This window comes from Talpa europaea (genome assembly GCF_964194135.1).
Source record: "Talpa europaea genome assembly, chromosome: 16".
Lineage (NCBI taxonomy): Eukaryota > Metazoa > Chordata > Mammalia > Eulipotyphla > Talpidae > Talpa > Talpa europaea.
In genome coordinates, this window is record NC_140084.1 from 18,222,367 (window position 1) to 18,242,957 (window position 20,591).

The 20,591-nt window shown below is 44.9% G+C and overlaps 1 protein-coding gene across 1 annotated transcript in view; it reads left to right on the forward strand.

The window, feature by feature from the left end:
- PLCG2 (phospholipase C gamma 2) overlaps nt 1–18,592 on the forward strand; it is a gene marked incomplete at its 3' end in the record, with an annotated part of 131,541 nt that extends 112,949 nt beyond the window's left edge. The window contains exons 29-32 of the mRNA XM_084257077.1: nt 32–199; nt 4,536–4,624; nt 17,780–17,964; nt 18,550–18,592. Of these exons, the coding sequence (XP_084113203.1) occupies nt 32–199; nt 4,536–4,624; nt 17,780–17,964; nt 18,550–18,592 (485 nt within the window). The remainder of the gene's footprint in view (nt 1–31; nt 200–4,535; nt 4,625–17,779; nt 17,965–18,549) is intronic.
- Between the last annotated feature and the right edge of the window lie 1,999 nt (nt 18,593–20,591).

Consider the following 20,591-nt stretch of genomic DNA (forward strand, 5'->3'; position numbering starts at 1 on the left):
GGGCAACTAATGAGCTTTGATCTCCTTCCAGATGACAATGGTCTCAGCCCTGTTTGGGCGTCAACACAGGAAAAGGTGACATTTGAGATTTACGACCCAAACCTGGCATTTCTGCGCTTTGTGGTTTATGAGGAAGATATGTTCAGCGATCCCAACTTTCTGGCTCATGCCACTTACCCCATTAAAGGAATCAAATCAGGTAAAGGGGCACTTTAAGGTGTTCCATTTGGGCTAGAATCGTCCTCTAAAATAGCCTTTGTCCTAGTTTGTATGAAGTCATTGCAAAACCTAAGGAGGATTGCACAGCCACGCCCGTGGTTCCCAAGAGCGGGGGCGGGGCCCAGCACTGAGCCTGGGGCCCAGGGAGAGGGGGCAAGATGGGGTGCTAATCCCTTTACAGTTGGGCCACCAGCCATAGTGTTTCTTTTTGAAAGGTTGGAAGCTGTGTGCCTCTCTCATGCAGGGCCAGGGGCTTAAGTCTGGAGGGCCCCCTGCCCTGGCTGGCACTGCGCTGTGCAAAGGGCCTGAGCAATCAGGGTGAGTCACCATCTTAGTTAGATCGGCCTCTCCTGAACCATCTGGGGCAAGTTACTTATGCCCTCAAAGCTTTGTCTTTCTCCTTTTATAAAATTGGGATGGTTGCTTTACTTCCTCCAAGCTGAATAAAATACAAATCTTTTATGGTTTGGGATGGGTCATTTTGTGTTTGCCAGAAACCAAGCTGGGTCTTGTGACCAGTGCTGAAGAATCCCCAGACTGAGTCTGAGCCCCTTGGAGGCAGTGAGGGCAACCCCCAGTGGCTGGGTGCTGCTTCCAGGCCACCTCTCCAAGTCACTGCCGTGTCACCGTGGCCATCCTCACCCCATGGGCACAGTTACAAAGCAAGGGACTGCCTGGACTTTCCTACTGGAGTTTTGTACAGTGTCCTGCAGTCAGGCCTTCCCTCTGTGCTGAATTCCCTATTCCCCTTTCCAGAATGACTTTTGATGGCTGACACCATATTATCCTTCTCGGTTCCTCACGAGGTCACTGTTTCCCTGTTTTTTAGGAACCATTTTTCATGAGAAAAAGCACTCATTTGGGTGATCTATATACTCTTCTATCTTTCCTCTTGGTGTTGTTTGGAGATGTTGCTTGGTTGTTTAGAAAAAATTAAACGTGGATCATAACAAATATTCCCTAAATTTCTATCACTGGACACCTGTCTAACAGAGGTATTCGGGGCCGGGGTTCGAAAATTCAGGTTCCCAGGCCCATCCCAGGATGCTGATTCCTCAGGGGTGAGGCCCAGGAAGCTACCTGGTCAGCTGGCTCCTTAGATGACCCTTTGATAAAACAGAGCTGGGCTAAGGGGCCGCTTGCCATCGAGGAAACAAGTTCCTGAAGCAGGTTAGTTAATTAGACAAGCACTTGAGAAATTTTAAGTGATTTTTTTTTATCACTCCAGAAATATCCATCTTTATAACTTATGTGTGAGTCCCAGAGGTCTGATACTTGGCAGCCCTCCTGGTTGGCTTGCCCATCCTATAAGGGTTGGGAACGCCAGCACTATAGCTGCAGCCCTTGCTTTGTAACTTATCACTTAGATTAGCTGAGTAGATAAGGCTTCAGGCAGATATTTTTAGGGTAACTGTGCCCACGCCTTCCTAACCCCTCCACCAGCCTCATTCTGCACCCATGGTGGCTCATGTGCTGCCCTCCTTGCCAGGTGGTTTCTAAGGATGAGGGGTACGAGCTGTGAACCCCTCCCAAAGGCTTGGAGAATGTCAGAGTGGATGAGCCCCGCACCTCATCCACCACCGCCTTGTGTCAATTCATCTGCAGAAGGCTGTGACTTAGCTTGGGGATTTAAAATACAAAGAACAAAACCTCCAGGATGACACCTGGCACATCCACATTCATGGGCAGAATGAAATAAAATGAACAATCCCTTTGTGGATAAGGCATGGGGGGGGGGGTCTTCTGAACTTGAAAATAAAACTGCCCATTGTCATTAGGGATGTACATAAGCTTTTAAGCCAGCTGGAACCCAGGAAGGAAGGCGGGGAAAGCAGCATTTATTATGTGAGGTGCCTTAAACTCTCTCCTTTAATCCTCACAGCGTTTTAGCATCTCTGCTTTTTAAACATGAGCACTGGAGGCCTGGAGATGTTAATTAACTTGCTCAAGGTCACACACCTATAGGACTGGAGCTGGGACTCCCTCCCCTGCCCCTCCTCTGCAGGCCTCCTCTGGCCTTCCCCAGCCCTCCTCAGCCAAGACTCTGCTCTTTCTTCCAAAGATGTTTCCATTTCCCTTTGCACTGACACAACCTAAATCAATATGAATGAAGACAGACTCACACTCTAGTTCTGAATCCCAATATACACAAAGACTTGAGAAAAATGAGATGTGGGCAGCGAGGAGGGTACGTGTTGCTGGAGTGGTCATGGACTTGAGACGGAGCTCAAGTCTCGAGGTCTGGAGTTACATGCCAGAGTTCCCTCTCGGCTCAGAACCAAGTGCCAGAGGGCTACCTCGCCCTCCCCAAAGGGCTCCTGCATCCCAACACATTCTAATGTTCACTTGATACCCAGACTGACTGCTCCACAGGTGAGATCTCAGGTGGTCCCCAGCCAGCCAGCCAGGTGCAACCTGCATTTTAGTAAGAGCCACTGGTGGTGGTTCCCATCTACACTAAAACGGGAGAAGTGGGCCTCCCTGGTGGCACAAGAGATTAAGCACCACACTATGATGCAATCTGCAGCCTCGGCAGCAGAGTTAGATCCCTGGCCCGTCAAGGAGCAACCCACATGGTGCAGCAGACCTCTCCTGTCTCGCCCGCTACTCCCCTCAACAGTGTATTTCAGTCAGTCTGCCTGTTCTGTTCCCCCCTCTGTCTCTGGTGGATCCTCTCACTTCCCCACATCTCTGGCCTGCACCCCAGCTCTTGTATGCATAAATAAATCTTAAAAAAAAAAAACAAAAAAACAAAAAAACGGAAGAAGACTAGGCTAGCCCACAAGAGTTGAGAGGGTATCCAGGCAAAAGCCAACAGCAGCCAGACCAACAACACAGATCATATCACCTGTAAGGGGAGCACCAGGTCAGGAAGATTCTCTAGAGAAGTGCCCCCAAATCCTCCTCTTGGACCCAGACTGTCACCTGAGTGTTCCCGGACCGATGTGCATCCTCATGTGCGCTCTTCAGGGATTACATGTCCCACGAGCTCAGGCTGAAGAGAAGCAGAGGACACACTTAGGCAACCTGGACACTGACAGGTGTGAGTGAAAAGTTGTGAGTGGTCATTTCTCTGCATGTCATTGTCACCCCAGGACACAAACAAGCTGAGCTCAGGTGAATGAGACACCTGCTGAGCTCTTTAGCGGGAAGAGTCCAGATGTCATCTTGCAAGTCCATGTATCGTGCACACAATTAACAAACGTCATAAAACCAATAGAGTCAGAGGTTAGTGGTAGACCCAGGTGACAGTGTCCTTGTAATATCCTTTTCGCTCTGCAGTGTGGTTGAAAATTATTGAGGAAAATGTTTGAAATGTAATTCTCTTTGTGGGAGGGAGAACTGTTTACAAAGTGGGTAAGCATGCCAGTCTCCTCCTCAGCAGTGAGACTCGGGAGCGGTTATGTAAAGGCCATAGAAGAGAGGGTAAGGGGACCTGGAGACTGACAGATGGGGGTGCCTGAGGAAGCTTTGGAGACAAGCAAGAGGCATGTGATGGCTCTGAGACAAGACTGAGATGGACACTGTGAGGTTCAGAACCGCTCAGCTAAGGGCATGGTCCTTCATGGTTAAACAGAGGCATGTGCCGTCTGGGGACATACTGAAAGCAGTCTTTCCTTCTGGAGAAAGGGGTTGTAAGTTTGTGGGGTCCAGACTTTCATGTAGACTTTCCTTTTTCAATCCTACCTCATTAAAACAAGCAAACCAAGCAACCTTTGGGACGTGCAGCCTGAAACATTTCTCTACAGCATCCTACCCCAATAAAAAGAACATTTCAGTGACTATGGGCCTAAATAGGGAATAGCTTTTTTGGGGGGGAGGGGGAAATTTGAGGTGGCCGTGAACAGCCAGGACCAGGAGCTCTCCCCACACCGGGAATCTTCAACCATGAAACCCACCCTGTCCTAGCTCAGTAAAGGCCTCAGTGGGGACAGCATGGAAGCCTCCTTCCCTCTGCACATCTCTTGGCCTCGAGCATATTTTAGGAATTGAACCTCGTCTGCAGTCACGCTGAGTTCAATGTGTAATACTCTGAGGGTTTTAATTTCTTCTGAGTGAGTCATTTGCATTTCTAGGTGGCAGGTATTTTTGATGTCTCCGTGTGGACCTGCCAGTCAAGGCTACCTTCTGGAGTCCCCCTCTCTAAACATCAGGATGGGAACTCTGGCTTCTAGAAAATCTGCCCCCACACCTCCTCCCCTACCCCTGCCCTTGCATTGGATACTGACCTCTGTGCTCCTTGACCTGGCTCACGTGAGAAAGCTGAGGCCTGACATTTATCTCCTGTCTCTGTGTTGTTTTTCCATCTGCTACAGGGTTTAGGTCAGTCCCTCTGAAGAATGGGTACAGTGAAGATGTTGAGCTGGCTTCCCTCCTGGTTTTCTGCGAGATGCGGCCAGTCCTGGTGAGTGGAGAAACATCCCAGTGTGCCTGAGCTGTGTTTGCTGGTGGGTGGAGAGGGCTGTGTGTACCGTTGGCTGATTCACTTCAACCAAAGAAGCCACATCCTAAAAGAACTCCTTCTAGCTACAGACTTCCCCAGAGGCCCCAGGTTTTCCCTGCCAGCATCTTTCCTTGATAAAGAATGCTGTAAGCATCTGTGAGTAGGCTATGTGGTTGCAAAGGGTGAAGCTTTGGAAAGTTCCTCACAGCTTCGTTTCAGTGAAAGCCATGTAAGATGTTGCTCTTCTAGAAAAGCTCACCCTTCCTGGGAGCTTTTTGCCACCTGTTGGTCTTTGGTAATAATCCCTCCCCAAGGTCTGAGAGCATCCACTGAGGCCTTGTTGTGGCTTGTCCTGGGGACGGAAATGCATGGATGCCAACTTCCGTTGTGAGTGGTACTCCCTTAACCAGTCTCTGCTGAAGCAACCTCCTTCTTGCTTCTTTTGGTTTGTCCTATCCTTATGCAGATACAGTCTTTCCTTTGGTTAACCAGATGGGTAGGCTTGGGCAGGGGGAAAGGCCTGGCCACAATAAATTATGAAAGAGGGTGAGATAAGGGTTAAGGACACAGTGCCAACATCTTGGGTTTGATGATGGGAGAACTGGATAGTTCTTGTGATTCTGGAACTTCGGGGTCTTTGTGCCACCCTGTCCAGTAGAACGAAATTAGTTGGTATATGTTGTAGGGCCCCAGGTGTAGCCAGTACAACCTCTGAAGATCTTTTCTAGTCCAAAACGCAGGATGTGTTGCGTCTGTGGTCATCCCCATCTCTTGCGATAACTTGGGAAAACCAGTGGGCTGATGTGGGCTTGTTGGAGGAGTAGGAATCTTGTTTTCTCATCCTGGTGTTCTCTGAGAACCATCCAGTGGAGAAGGGTGTACTGTTGAACAGCCATAGTTGGCAGCAAAGCTGGAACTGGAAGGGATCATGCTAAATGAAACAAGTCAAAAGGAGAAAGACAAATACCAGATGATTTCACTCCCATGTGGAATATAGAGAAACAGAACAAATGAAATGACAAAAAGCAGAAACAAAAATAGAGCATTTAGGTTACCAGAGAGGGAAACCAGGGACAGGGAGTCTAAGGGGGAGGGGGACCCAATGGACTGTGAGGGAAGTTTATGGGTGCCTTGGTGTTGGGTGTGGTAGGGCCACCCAGTGGTTATACTGTGTTACAAACCAAAATCACCTTAACAAGTAACACACACACCACACACCAGCCACAGGGATAGCTGCTGGGTGCCTCTGCACCCAGAGGCGGGTGTGACAGGCTTTTATGTACAGCTCTCTGCCTTGATGTTCAGTTTTTGCAACCTTGGTAGTTTTTTGCTTTGAAGCATCAAGATGCAAGAGGATGCAAAAATAAGGACAGACAGATAAAGTAATAAAAACAGAAAGTAGAGAGTTAAAAGAACACAGTAGTAGGGGCTCGGGGACAGCCAACGGCACTTTCTTTGGTATAGTAAGTTCCTGATGACAAAATTGTGTCTTAAAAGGATGAGGGGAGGGATAATGGAAAGTTTTCCATTTCGAAGCAGATTTTAAATGTTAGTTCTTTAGCCTCTGTCAAGATAAATGTAATGTCTATATGAAAATTATAGTTTTCACTTGAACCGTTAAATTGTGGAACAAAAAAAAAAAATCACCTTTCAGGATTCTCTTCCTGTGATGGAAATGCTCGGTCATGCAAGTTTATACAGATTCCTCCCCTCACCAGTGCGAATGAGTCTGTCAGCAAGTCCTAGTGGAGGAGACAAGTCTTAGATTTCTCCTGCTTTAGAATGAACTGTGCATTTATCATCCCATTACTAATAATGGTATCTGAGGTCATTAGTAAGCCCATTGAAAAACTCAGGCTCATTTTACACAAATGCTTAGAAAATATAAAACCACTGACCAGATTGTATGAAAAGTGTAGATTTGTCACTCGGGGGAGGAGACAGGCACATAGTTATTGTAGAATCTACACTCTATGCATCCTTCCTTTCCTGGACCAGTGCATTCTCTAAGTGTCATCATAATACATGTTCATTCTTTAAAGCATGTTTGTTTTTTCTTAAACTTCATGGTACTCTTGACTTGGGGGGCTGGGTCATCCTTTGGGTTGGGGGTCGTCCTGTGCATTGTCAGTGTTTAGTGGCATCCTGTCCTCTCCCTGCCAGATGCCAGAAACCCTCATTTCCCCCATTTAATTTAACCGTGACAATCTCCAGATATTGTGAAATGTCCCCTGGCAGCAACCTGGTTGACAACCACGGTTTAAGATCAGAATTATTACACTTTCCATACTATTACCTAGTCTTCATTAGCATGTAAATGACAGATTTTTCCACCGGTGAATCGACCATAGATTAATCATTCCCCCAAGTTGGGCATTTAGATAGAATCCACTTAAAATAAGGCTCTCATGAACATCTTCATGGGGTAACCCTTTTCCTTTTTAAATTCAGAATTATTTCCCTAGGATCAATTCCCAGGTATGGAATTAGTGGGATTAATTTTCTAATTTAGGAGGGTGGTAACACTGTAGAACCCGGTCCTCCCACAAAAGGCCACAATAGATTCACTTGCAGCCCCTTGGCTTCATCCAGCCCACCGAAGGGTCTGGATTCAGTGGCCAAGGAGGGACTGCAGCTTCGGTGTGTACACAGAGCCTATCTGCAGACATTCCTGCAACGTCGAAGGGGTCAAATCCATTTCAGAGGGTGCAGGACTGTGTTGAAGTAGACACTGCCATGTGATGCTGCTGTCAGCGACCCAGAAATGTTACACAGAATTGAAATGGTTGTCACTGGTGACGCCTAGAGAAAAGCGTAAATTTAAAAGACAGAGAACATTGTTCACCCAGATGTGACTTCCTTGCTGGGGATGCCACTGTAGTGTAGGGAGAGAGAGGGGTTCCCAGTGGATCCATGACGCCCACACAGCTAGCTGCTCTCTGGCCGGAAAGCTGTCTGAATGGGCAGATCTAGCTCCAGCTGCTGCTTCGCCAGCTCATAAATGCCCACCTATCCCTGGCTTTATCTCTCTTGCAGGTGGTGTGGGGCCCTCTGCCCCTGCTGCCACGTGGGGTCTCTGGGGTTGTGAACCATAGACCTTCCTTATCCCCATGTCCTCTGTTATGCCAGGGAGATGTTCTCGTCAACAGCTTCAGGAAAGACTTGTTTGAGCAAATGATCAGTCCAATGAAGGTTGGGGGGATGTTGACTCAAAACATTTGCTAAGACAGAGTTTAAAGTCCCAGAAAGCCATCAATATCACTTTAAACCCTTTCTGGAGAAACCATTTACATGGTATAATGACCTGATCAATTCTCAGTCTTTGACTCTGTAAGCTGTGTAGATGGCTTATAGAGAGTATTTTAAACTACATTTTATTGCCTATCATATTTACTTTGAGAAGTAGAAGAAAAACAGGCAGATGGGGGTGAAAAAATCCCTTTAAACATCCTGAATGTTATCATGCTTGGCATTTTGGTGTATTTCCCTTGCCTGGCAATTTTTTGCATATTTCCTATTTGGGTTCACATAATACACATGAATGTATGTCCTTTATTCACTGCACTGGTGACTTTGAAGCATTTTTCCATGTTATTATATGACTTTCAAAGCCATCAATGCCTGGTTCACCAGGGATGGGTCCCTAGCCATCCTCTCAGTGATGGACAGTTAGCTGGTTTGCCATATTTTACTTTATAAATAATGAAGGTCTTCATATAACATTTTTTGATTAAACTGGATTTCCTGAGGCTAGATATTTAGTAATGGAATAATAGATCAAAGAGGAAAAAAAATCACCGACATCTACCTCAAAACACATGAATTGTTTTCTGAAAGTAAATAGTTTAAGTTGATGTATTATATCCTGTCTTGCCGTGCACCGAAAAGAGCTTCTACCCAAATGATCTGAAACTGTGAGAGTCAGAAGAATTGGGCCAGCAGGAAGCAGGGGAACTTTGAGAAAACCACTGCCCCAGGATCTTTGAGTACTGGTCCTGGATGGTCTGGGCTTCACTTGGGGCTGAGTGGAGCTAAGATGGGGTGAGGATGATGACTTAGTGGGAAGACCGGATGCTGCTGTTTCAGGGATGGGCTCAGCCAGCAGGGCTACAGAGCACACAGCAGAAGCCTGAGGTTCTGGAGGGGAGCTGCATCAAGAGCTGAGCTGTCCTGGTTTCGAGGTTACGGAAGATTTCTATATAGACCGAGAGAAAGGCCCTCCTTGTGCCACAACAGCTCATGTTTGCTCAGTCCTGGCTCCAAGGAGCAGAAGCTGATGTGTCTCCCATTAACATCCAACGACTGCACCTGACTACTGAGCACACACAACCATGAGCACGTGGTGGAGGGACACTGGCACTCAGAAAGCCCAAGGGTCCCTGCTATAATCATTGAGTAGGGCTGGCGGAAGCACCTTAATGACAACCCTCAGTCATAACAGCTTCCAGGAATATCCAGACAGAGCACTAAGACTTTGTGGGCTGTGCAACAAAACTGACTTGGGGAATTAAAAGAATTCAGCGTATTAACAAAGAGATTACATTGGTGACCCAAAGGACACATGGACAAAAAGTCTCTAACTCCTGTGCATTTACCATCATGAGCTGGAGATCAGGAAAGAAAAGGGGAGGCACTGTCATTGGTCCTCTGAGCCTCATGCTAGCACATCCCGAAAGGACAAAGTGGAACAGAGGGGTGGGATGCTACAAATGAATTGGCCAGTAGGGAACCATCCCCTTGATATCTGAAGGGATGAAAACATGAAATAAACAGATGCCCACTTCCTAGCCATTACTTTTGTTTACTTTGAGGCTAAATAAAAAACCCCAGACTTCCCCAACATACTGTCATCTACAGAGAAAGTCATGGGAGTCTAAGGCCAGACTTGTCCCGCAGCACTGGAAGCTACACAACAGACTCTGAGACAGAAGAATTACGTGTCCAACCACCCACATGCCAAGGCAGCGAACATGTACTGTGGATGATTTTAGAAACCCTGAGAAAGCACCTGAACCAATGGAAACTTACTAGAAGAGAAATTTCTAGGTAGGGAGATGAAGAGGTGGGTAGAATAAAATTTGCGGCACAGTTACTGAAGTATGTGGCATGATAATCTGATAAAGATGTTAGGCTGTTAAGTGTCATAAGAATTCTTGAAACTGAAGAAATATGCTATAATGGAAAATTCCTCGTCATCTGGAACTGAAAATAATCGAGTGTGAACAAAGCCTTGGAGTTGAGAGGGAAAGTAAAGGTGTCTTAAAGGGTTTCCACTTTGATGCCTGGGGGATCCATTGGCTATAAAGCATCTTTCAAGGGGAGGATTGATGCTGACATTTTGATGTTAGAAGAAAAAGTGATTTTATTAGGATTGTTCGAAAATGGAAGGTAACTGCTTTAAGGCTTGAAAAGTGGGGGCAAATTGAAAGAACGCAGAGAAAAACAAAAACTTGACCAAGAGAGTAAAAATTGGAAAAAAGATAAAAGAAATTAAAGTAAATGTATAGTAATCAAAATAGAATGAATGAGGAAAGGTTATGGAAATAGGAAGGACAGAGTTATTGGGGAAAAACTGGGAGGGAAAAGCTATAGTCAAAGTTAAATTTAAGGTCAAAAGTAGCAAGAGCCTTGAGAGAAACTTGTATGTGATGATCCAATGTGTGTGTTAAAAAAGGTCATTTTCACCTGTCCTCTGAGCTCACAGGCAAGCATAGGTGTTTAACTAGGAGACACACAGTACCTAAATATCAAACAAACCCATATAAAGATTAGCTGACTTTAAAAAGTGTCAGAATTTGGAAGGTCTGGTATACTAAAAATCAGCAAGAACATATGAACACATAATATGAACAAGCTTGATTTAATAAGAGATCTATGTATAATTTCGTGCCCTACAAGTTGATAACATAAACCATGAGCTTCTGTTTCTCAGAAACTTTATGAACTTGATAGTGTACGGAGTCACAAAGAATGTCCTAATGCATTTTTAAAATAATGATTTGAGGGCTTCCCCAGTGGCTCAGCTGTTGAGCGCTGGGTTGCGAGGCTGCCTGCAGCCTCTGCAACGCCAGTTGTATCCCCGGCCGCCGGGTGAGGGTCCCACATGGCGCGCAGACCTCTCCTGCCGCCCGCTGCTCCCCTCAGCAGTGTACTTCGGTCCTTCTGCCTGCTCTGCTCCCCGCTCTGGCGCTGGTGAATTCTCTCACCCTCCTGTGCTTCTGACTGTACCCAGTGCTTGTATAAATAAATAAATTAATTAATTAAAAAATAAAATAAAATAATGATTTGAAAGATCATAAAGATGGCTAAAATGTTCACTCTTTGAAAATAATCCTAGCTAGAGGAAGTAAGTTACCTAGATGGTAGCAAAACGTGTCCCATAGCTATACCATGAACAAAGTGCTTGCCTTAAAACCACACAGAAGTCTGAAAAACGTGGATTAAATAACTGAATGAAATGAAACAAAGAATGAAAGAAAAATACTGACTCACAGAAAAGACCAATTAAGCTTTTCCTGCTTAATAAAGATACAAAAGCAAACATGTACAAGAGTAAATACTGTAGGAGACTGAGCCCCAAATGAGTAGATAAATTTGTGACTACAGATTATATATTTGAAAAAAAGACTACAAGATTTGTTAATCTTGTATTAAGTCTAACCACTTCATTCTAGGATAAATAAGGACATATGGGTAGTCTCATTCATGATACTGACAAAAATTGTAGCAGCATATTAGGAGAAGTTTAAAGAAGGTATAGGACTTATTTAAGGAAAAGTATCAAATCCTACTGGACGACATAAAGCAACAACCTAATAAGAAATATACACCAATCCTGCTCAAAATTTTTTGGTTAGAATCAAGGGCATTAGTATAAACTCAAAAAATGTATATACACACACACACACACACACGCTAAGTGGATAGGAATGTGTGTTTGCATGAGTTACTGTACATACACACCCTGCTGTCTGCCGAGAAAGCCCAGAACCAGAGGCACCCGCTAGCAGTGATCACCCCTAAGCCCCCAGATCTTGCTTTTTAACTATAATTCCCCCATTGAAAGTAACTGGAGTTATTCAGACAAGTGGTCAGTTACAAAATAGAGCAAAAAAAAAATATATATATAAAATGAATCTGAAGTATCTTCAGGTTCCACTAAGAAAAAAGGATGTGACACCAACCTGAAGGAGCTCCTGGTGGCCAAAGGTGGAGCAGTTTGAGCAACAAAATCATGATGCTGGATTAGAACCCATAGAATAAAACTCTCCACTTGTGGACACATGACTGTGCACTAATTGAGAGAAGAGAGCTCTTCCTTGCAGAAGAATTTGAATTAATAAATGTAAAGGGGATGAGGGCACTAGAGATCACCATTGGTTGCTGCAGGTATGACCTATCCACTGGATCCTAAAATTAGTGTGAGGGAAAGAGGATATTCGCATAGTCTCAAAGTGTCTTCCTTTAAGAAAGTAACTGGAAATAGAAGAAAAATGGTGGCTGGACAGTGGATGAACTGGGCAGACCCTCTTGACCAAATCACAGCATCACTACCAGGGAGAAGTCATGCCATTGCACCTTTGTGACATTCTTGCCCAAGCTGTATGACCTCAACAGAGCAGGAGAAAACACCAGATGAACCATATTGAGGAGAAATATACAATATTACTGACCAGTACTTTTCATAAATGTCAAGAAAGACAGGAGACATCACAGATCCAAACAGGGGGCTAAGGTGACAAAGCAGCCACGTGCAGTGTGGGATCCAGGATTGGGTGTTGGACCATAGAAAGGACATGGGTGGGAAAACCGTGAAAACCAAATAGAACTTGTAGTTTAATAGTTTCATGCTTGGCAGGAAGTAGACCTGGGAAGCTGGGCAGTGGAGGGTATATGAGAACGCTATACCATCACTGCAACTTTTCTGCAAGCTTAAAATTTCAGTGCACATACACAAAAGAAAAAGCATCCATGAGGAGAAAAGCAAAAAAATAAAACTAATGAACTCCATTCAGATTTTGTCACAGGGCAGGTAAAACTTTTTGCCAAAGCGGTTCTCTAAGGATTCGCACATCTTAAATCTATGTAATAAATACATCATTATATAAATACATGTACATAATTGTAGTAACATATCTTCAACTTAAAGTAGGGGTGAAATAAGAGCTCAAGTGGGAATAATGACAGCAGAATCATAAATTGATTATGTCCATTTTTGGTTATACCTCCACGGGAGAAGATCAAAGTATGTGGGGGAAACTAGCCAAGTCTCTCTGAAGATAATCCCTAACAACTGAAAACCTCACAACTTGCAGTATAAGCTTTTTTTCTTTTTTCTTTTTTTAAAGAACTGTCAAGTTAAAAATAAAAGAAAGTAACTATTGATTTTGGAGAGCAGAGATCATCGTGGGTGGGGGTGGTGAACAAGGAGACTGTCTGGATTTAGGTAATCTTGTTTTATTTCCAGACTCTTTCAATTCCATGCATATATAATTGATAAAACTGAAATTAAAAATTGAACTGTGAGCAGGAGATGATGCATTGAGGGGGAGCACATGACATTCAAGGACATTTGATGGGAAGAGAGATGGGTCTGTAGCTGGAGGGGGATGGGGTGAAGGAGGAGCTTTTTAAGATCTATCTGCATGCTGCTGATGGGAATGAATAGTATTTAGTATTGATTAGTATTTAGATGGCAAGGAGTGATATAGGAGAGAGAAAGGGTATGTACAGGGGTAAAGAAATGAGGGTGAACAAGAAAGAGGGCATGGGGTCCGGGACAGGGGACCAGGGTGGGCACATTTCCCATGTAGTTTCTCCTACAGTCTATGTGAAACAAGCAGCAGAGATACTGGGAGGCTTGAGGACATCGAGGTGTGATGTAGTCATGTTAATGAGAGCAGAACCACCAATTTCTTAGCGCAACACAGGAGAATTGTATTGTTTATGAGCTTCTGTAATGCAGGCGTTCCTTTTGGATTTTTGCACTGGTATTTACTGCACGTTCAAATCATAGGTTTGGGTCAGGTCTGCTTATACTGGTTTCATAAAAATTATGTGCAAGCCTGCCTTCCTGGGCAAGTGCCCAGGCCTCTGGCCAGCAGTCAGCTGCTTGATTAGGGGCTGGGATCAAAGTGGACCCTGCCTTGCAGTCAAGACACAGGCAGGGTGTTCAGGATTCCTAAGTACCCTGCCTGGGGCCAGCACTTAACATCCCATTTAGAACATTCAGGAAATCAGATACAACCAACCTATAGACTTCAGGAGGGGGAGAAACTTCCTTTTCAAGATGAGTCTGCACATTAAAATTTTGAAACACTCGAGGAAAATAATAATGGTAATAGTAGTAGTAGTGCTAGCAAATGTAAAAGCAAGGGAATTTGCTCCATAGATCTGAAAATATTTTTTGAAAAGGAAAAATTCTGGAGTGGACACAATTAAGGGAAGAATTGTGTTGGGTTGTCGGAAAAGTCATGATGCATTTTTGCATAGAAAATGGAAAAAAGGGGGCCTCCCTGGTGGCGCAAGGGGTTAAGCATAACACTGTGAAGCAATCTGAGACCTCTGTAGCACAAGGGGTCGGCCAGGGAGCAACCCACATGGCACAGCAGACCTCTCCTGTCTCGCCCGCTGCTCCCCTCAGCAGTGTGTTTCAGTCTGCCTGTTCTGATCCCACTGTCTCTGGTGAATGCTCTCGCCACCACACTTCTGGCCTGTACCCAGCTCTTGTATGCATAAATAAATAAATCTTTAAAAAAAGAAAATGGAAAAAATATGTCATGACTTTTCTGACAGCCCAATAAATCTGAAGATTCTTTTGGGGAATTTGAGTTGTGGAATTTGCTTTGAACACAGCAAGGCAAGATAAAAATGTGAAAAGGGTTTAAAAAGTTTTGAAATGTTAATGGTTGAGAAATTTCCAGCCTTGAAGAGACTGTAAATCCAGCAGTATAAATAACTATAGATCCACATACAGGCACATTCTATTGAATCGGCAGAATCCCAAGATAAAGAGAAAATTATAAAAGAAAAAGACATTACCTACAAAGGATTGACAAGTGACAGTAGCACTCCCATTTACAGCAATAACAGCCTAAAGACTGAAGAAAATCTTCAAAATGCTAAGACACACAGCTTAAGTCTAGACATTTTATATCCTAATAGCCACTATTCAAGAATGAGGGCAAAATGAAGGTATTTTCAGACATACAAAGACAGATCATTTGGTACCAATAAAGCTTCACTGAAAGAACTACTGTAGTACTTAACTTCAGCAAGAAGGAATGTAACGCAAGGAAGCAATGACAGAGAAGTAGGCACTATACATATATGGGCACTAAAAGACCAGACTATGTAACAGCCATGAATGCTCTGGGATTCAGAAAAGAAGATAAAGGACAGCAATGACAGACACCTTAGAAAAGGCGGATTTTGAACTTGATCTGAATAGCAGACACCATCTATTTGAAAGCAACAGGAACTCTTTTGTTCCAGGTGGACAGAAGGTGAGAGAGGCCATGTGTGAAGACTTAAATGGGGTCCTTGTTTTGTTTTGCTTTATTCTTTTTTTTTTTTTTTAGCATTCAGGTTGTTTATTGTTTATTATTTATATTTTTGCAAGCACGTTTCATAGGTGGTATTCAGAGATTTCTATTTTATCACACCTGGAGGCATATGCTATCTGGTGGTCCTGCTTTTAATGATACCAACATTCATCATGACTATAAAGTGGAAAAATTTCCCCCATTTAATGAGTTCATTTATTGATGACTATTCTTAATTAGCAAGGGGAGCTGGTCTCCTTGAGGAAAGGCACTGATTTAAGCAAGGTCATTGCTGACTTTCCCAAATGCTTCACTCAGTACATCAAGTGAGTCACCATGGACTGTCCATTTTACCTCCACTCTTTCGCAAAGGCCTGTTTTCTCCTCTGCACTTTTGTAAGGGCCAGAGTCATCTTCCAGTAGTTTCCCCACTCTGCAAAGCCAGCGTTCCACCTGTTAGCCTGTGGGATGCCCATGATGTTTGGTTAGGTGGTTACAGTGGGGAAAAGTTTTTGCAGAGCAAGGTATGACCTGAGTCCATTTTCAGGTAAAAATAAATGACAAAATAGCAACAAAAAAAATATCAGCACATGTTTTAATAGCACTGGATCCTCTCACTTGAATAACTCCATGTCCATAGTAGCCAACAGACTGACCTGCCTCAGTGGTCAGCCTTGCACCAGAGCCAGTTCTCTTTAAAGATACTAGGAAGGGGGCACATCTTCATGCTATCCTAACAATGGTTTTTTTCCCCAAATGTAATGCAGAGAATGGTTATGTTCAGAAAACTCAGAGATTTTAGGTAGATTTTGTTTCAGTCATGGCTGGATCCAGGTGCTCACCCAAAGACTCTCTATTTCCCTCTCAGTTGGATTCAGTCCCAACTTTCTGTACATAACAAAGGGGCCACTAGCGACTAGACATATTCAGCTGATCCCCAGAAAAGAAACTGTTCTTACCAAGAGCTTCAACCAAAGTCTCACAGATGCTTCTGAATGGCCTTTGGTCACCTGCCCAGAGACAGGGTGGGATGGGGAAGACATCATTACTGGGTATAACTGAGTCATGCCCATTTCTGGGCACTGTTACCCTGCCATTCTTTTTTTGGGGGGAGGGAGGTTAATAGCTTTATGGAGGTAATTCATATACAGCTCACCCACTTAAAGTGTACAATTCCATAGTTTTTAGTATATTCACAGAGCTGTGTGTGCCACCATCACTGAGATTAAGTTTAGAACAATTTCATCTGCCAAAAACTCCCGTTAACTGTCTGCACAAAGTTCACCATCACCCCAGTCAAACACGAATCTATTTCCTTTCTATGAATTTGCCTTTTCTGGACATTTCATATACAAGGAATCATAGAGTATGTCATCTTTAAGAACTGAATGGAAACAACCCAAATGTCCAAGAATAGATGACTGGATCAAGAAGATGTGGTACATATACACAATGGAATATTACTCAGCAATCAAAAAAGATAAACTCATGCAATTTGCAGCCACATGGATGGAGCTGGAAGAGATCATGCTCAGCGAAATAAGCCAGAAAGAAAAAGAAAAATACCAGATAGTTTCACTCATAGCAGGAATTTAGAAAACCTAAATAAGGGACCAGGAAAAAGACTATTTCTAATAAAGTGAAAATCAAAATCAACAAGTAACTATAAACCAGAGACACACTACAGGGTGAGAGGAGGGAGTAGGATCAAAACAAGGGGGGTGGGAATTGTATGGGGACTATAACCAAGATGAAAATGCATACATTGTGCAAAAATGAAAAATGATGTAAAAAAATTTATATAAAATTTAAAAAAATGGGCCTCCCCTGGTGGCACAGTGGTTGAGCCTCTGCAGCGCCGGTTCAATCCCCAGCCGCCAACGAGGATCCCACATGGCGCACAGACCTCTCCTGTCTCGTCCGCTGCTCCCCTCAGCAGTGTATTTCGTCGGTCTGCCTGTTCTGTTCCCCGCTCTGGTGAATTCTCTCACCCTCCCACGCTTCTGACTGTACCCAGTGCTTATATAAATAAAATTTTAAAAAAATTTTAAAAATTAAATTTAAAAAAATGAAAAAAAAAAAAAAAAAAAAAGAACCGACATGTCACAGAGCCTGCTTTCAAGGTTCATTCATGTTGTTCTGTGTTACTGTGCTTTTAGGGCCCTTGCAGAATCTTAAATGGTCCGCTGGTTCCTGCTTACCTTTCTGTCCTCATAGGCTGTTGAATTCCATGTGAAGCACAAGCCATTTAGTCCCTGTGTGTTTGGAGAAGGGCCAGAGGTGATGTAAACCTATGGACTTGGTTAAGAAGTAGGATCAGTGAGCAATGCATTTGTTATTTCAGTTTCCCCAAAAGGTCATCCTCGATTGTTAAATAAGGGTTGTTAAAACTGCTTGCTTCCAAAGGAATCAGTAATTGTGAGTTTTACCTTTGGTTAGAATAGGCCCCGGGTTTTCTGGAGTAACCCCAGTTGTAAAGCTCACGCCTTGTGCGCCTTCCTGTCACAACCTTAGATGCCCCAGTTCTGGTTTGGAAGGCACTGTCACCAAGTGGCTGTTCTCTCCTCTGCAGGAGAGTGAAGAGGAGCTCTACTCCTCCTGTCGCCAGCTGCGGAGGCGGCAGGAGGAGCTCAACAACCAGCTCTTTCTGTACGACACGCACCAGAATTTGCGCAATGCCAGCCGGGATGCCCTGGTCAAGGAGTTCACTGTCAATGAGAACCAGCTCCAGCTGTACCAGGAGAAGTGTAACCGGAGGTGAGCCAGCCACCCTCAGCTGCGAACCCTCCCTCTGGGTCAGGTTCCTTCAGGCAGGTCGGGTACAGGGGATCCAGGCTTCAGGAAAGTATCTCCCTGCCCCACCCTTCCCCAGTCTTGAGAACTCCTTCTGCTGACCCTCTTGACTCCATTGTCTTGGCTCTGTGCGTGAGCTCTGGCAGTGTCTTAAGTATGCACCTCCCTAAGCAGACCTGTCATCACTAGAAGGGCACATGTAATGGGATGTTGGGGGTCAGCCTCATCCAGGGGTGCCCACTGTCGTATATTATGCAGGGAGCCGAGCTCAGCGAACAGCAAGCCTCTGGTGGAAACTGTGCTGACCTCCTTCCCACGGCAGCTCATTTAGTCTTTAGCCTGCAGAGTAGCAGCGACCCCAGCGTAGTGACCTGCCAGGAAATGGAGCCTGAGAGAGGCTGAATGTCTTTCCAGAAGTCTCCCTCTCTGACTGTCAGCCCCTATATCATTCAGCCACGTGAGACCTGCAAAAATGTTCAGACTGAGGCGTGTCAGCTCATGGCCCACATGTCAGCCTCATGGATGATGGTGGCATCTGTCTTGTTTCAGGTTGAGAGAGAAGAGAGTCAGCAACAGCAAGTTTTACTCGTGAAAGCTGAGGTACATTGTGTGTGTGCGTGTGTTTGCCCCCAAAACGGACTCTGTTCAGACCCTGGAATGTGCTAATCTGTGACGTCATCCTCTCCAAGCCTGACAGCAAGATGGCATCGCTGAAGGAGACCCAGCTGGCCTGAGGCAGGGTGGTTTCTTTCTCATTTTTTCATCTAGGACAATTTCTTAACTTATGTTCTTGATAGAGGGTTTCCAAAATGCTCCTCGTTTTGGTCTCTCGTATTCCCAAACCTCACTGAATAAAAGCAGTGAAAATCTCAAGTAATTAAACTTTCTGTGCATGACCTGTACAGCAAGCAGGATTCCTTTTCCAGCCTCAACTGACCCAGGTAATTGACTCCATGGAAGTTGAGCCCAGTTCATTAGATTCTGAGATTTTAAGGGAGAAGGCTTTTAACAAAAAGGCAGATGATTCCATGGTTCAGGCCACCAGATCACACCAGGCCTCTCACTGCCACATCTGCCCAGCTTCCCTGTCCCAGGTCAGTGGGCTCAGCTCAGTGCACTTTAATTACCACCAGCTGGATAGCTGGCTAGACAGACCTGCTGCAATGTGTGAGAAGTGAGAGGAGGTTAGGGATGTGGTCTCTGTTCATTAAGACAACTTCCAGTTCATGGTAGACTTGCTTTGTTACTGGGGTGGGGATGGACATCCTGGGACCTCTCTGATTTAAAGAGCCTATCAGAGAGACCCACAGAAGGCTCAGTCAGCTTCTTCCTTACCCCAGCCCTGCCCCCTCATGAGCTGGCTATGCACCACAGCTGGGGAGACTCAGGACCTGCAGCTCTCTGCTCTCCAGAGACATGAGGTCATTTACCCATCAAATGAGGCGATCAAAGGTCGGCTCCACAGGGAAGTTTCTTGGAATCTCCCAGTTTCCTGGAAAGCAAGCTGAGCCTTAGGAGGCTATAGAAAATCTCAGATGCAGCCATGCCTAGAGGGGATGTCCTCCCCCAGGACCAGATAATATGCCTCTACATCCTGAGACACAAGCAATGCTTTGTGCAGTGATAATTTAGTAATGCTCTGTAAAGGCAAGGACGCTGCTGTGGGGAGTAAGCAGTAGAATTGCCATTTGCTGTGAGTGAAGGGGGAACTGACTTGGAGGGCAAAGATACTACTCAGAGAAAATTGCAGTAGAAGAGAAAAGTCTTATCTTTACTCGGATGACAGTGGCTCCCAGCTGCCCAGCCAGCCCTCCCCAAGCTGCCCTGGGCTAAGAGCACGCTTGTACTGCTGAGAGCACACTCAGACCAGCCGGAGCACTCTCAAACCAGTGGGCTCTGTCTAAGGTCAAGACTTAACCCTTCATTCCACAAGTGTATGGGGCACCTGAATGCAACGCACACTGGGGGTACAATGCTAACAAGTAAGGTGGCTCCTGTCTCATGGAACACAACACACCCATGTGCTTCTAGAAAAAATGCATGTTACCACTCACGAAGCCAGGATTGTAGGGGTCAGCTGCTTGATCAAGACGGGGCTGTTATCCTGAAACATCACTTAGTTCCTCCTCAAATTGGAGCTGCTGTTTTGTTTGGCAGTCAGCAACTGGGCAGCAACACTTTTGATGGCAGCAGATGTGCAAAGCAATGTTCAAGAGAGGTTAGATTTCAAAAGACACAGAACTGCATCTGCAGGGAAGTTTTTCAGACTCTAGCCACTACCCTATTGGCTGTGTGCCAGGTAGCCACTGGAGCCTAATTATTACAGTTCTACTCCCAGTCCCTTCTGACCCCATCAGTCCCTCTACACAGAAGAGCTCAGATTTTGCTGTTTTCAGTTCAGGGGTGAGTAAAAAACATAAACCTGCCCACTTCACTATTTCAAAGCCAACGAGCCAAGGCCTGGATCCCCTTCCCAATGGAAAGGATTTTTTACTACACTGTCAAATTGAGAAGTGATGGCACAGAAGGCAGAAGCTAAGCATCTTTTCAGCCACTACCCTGTAATATTCATTCCCAGCCACACCTCTGCT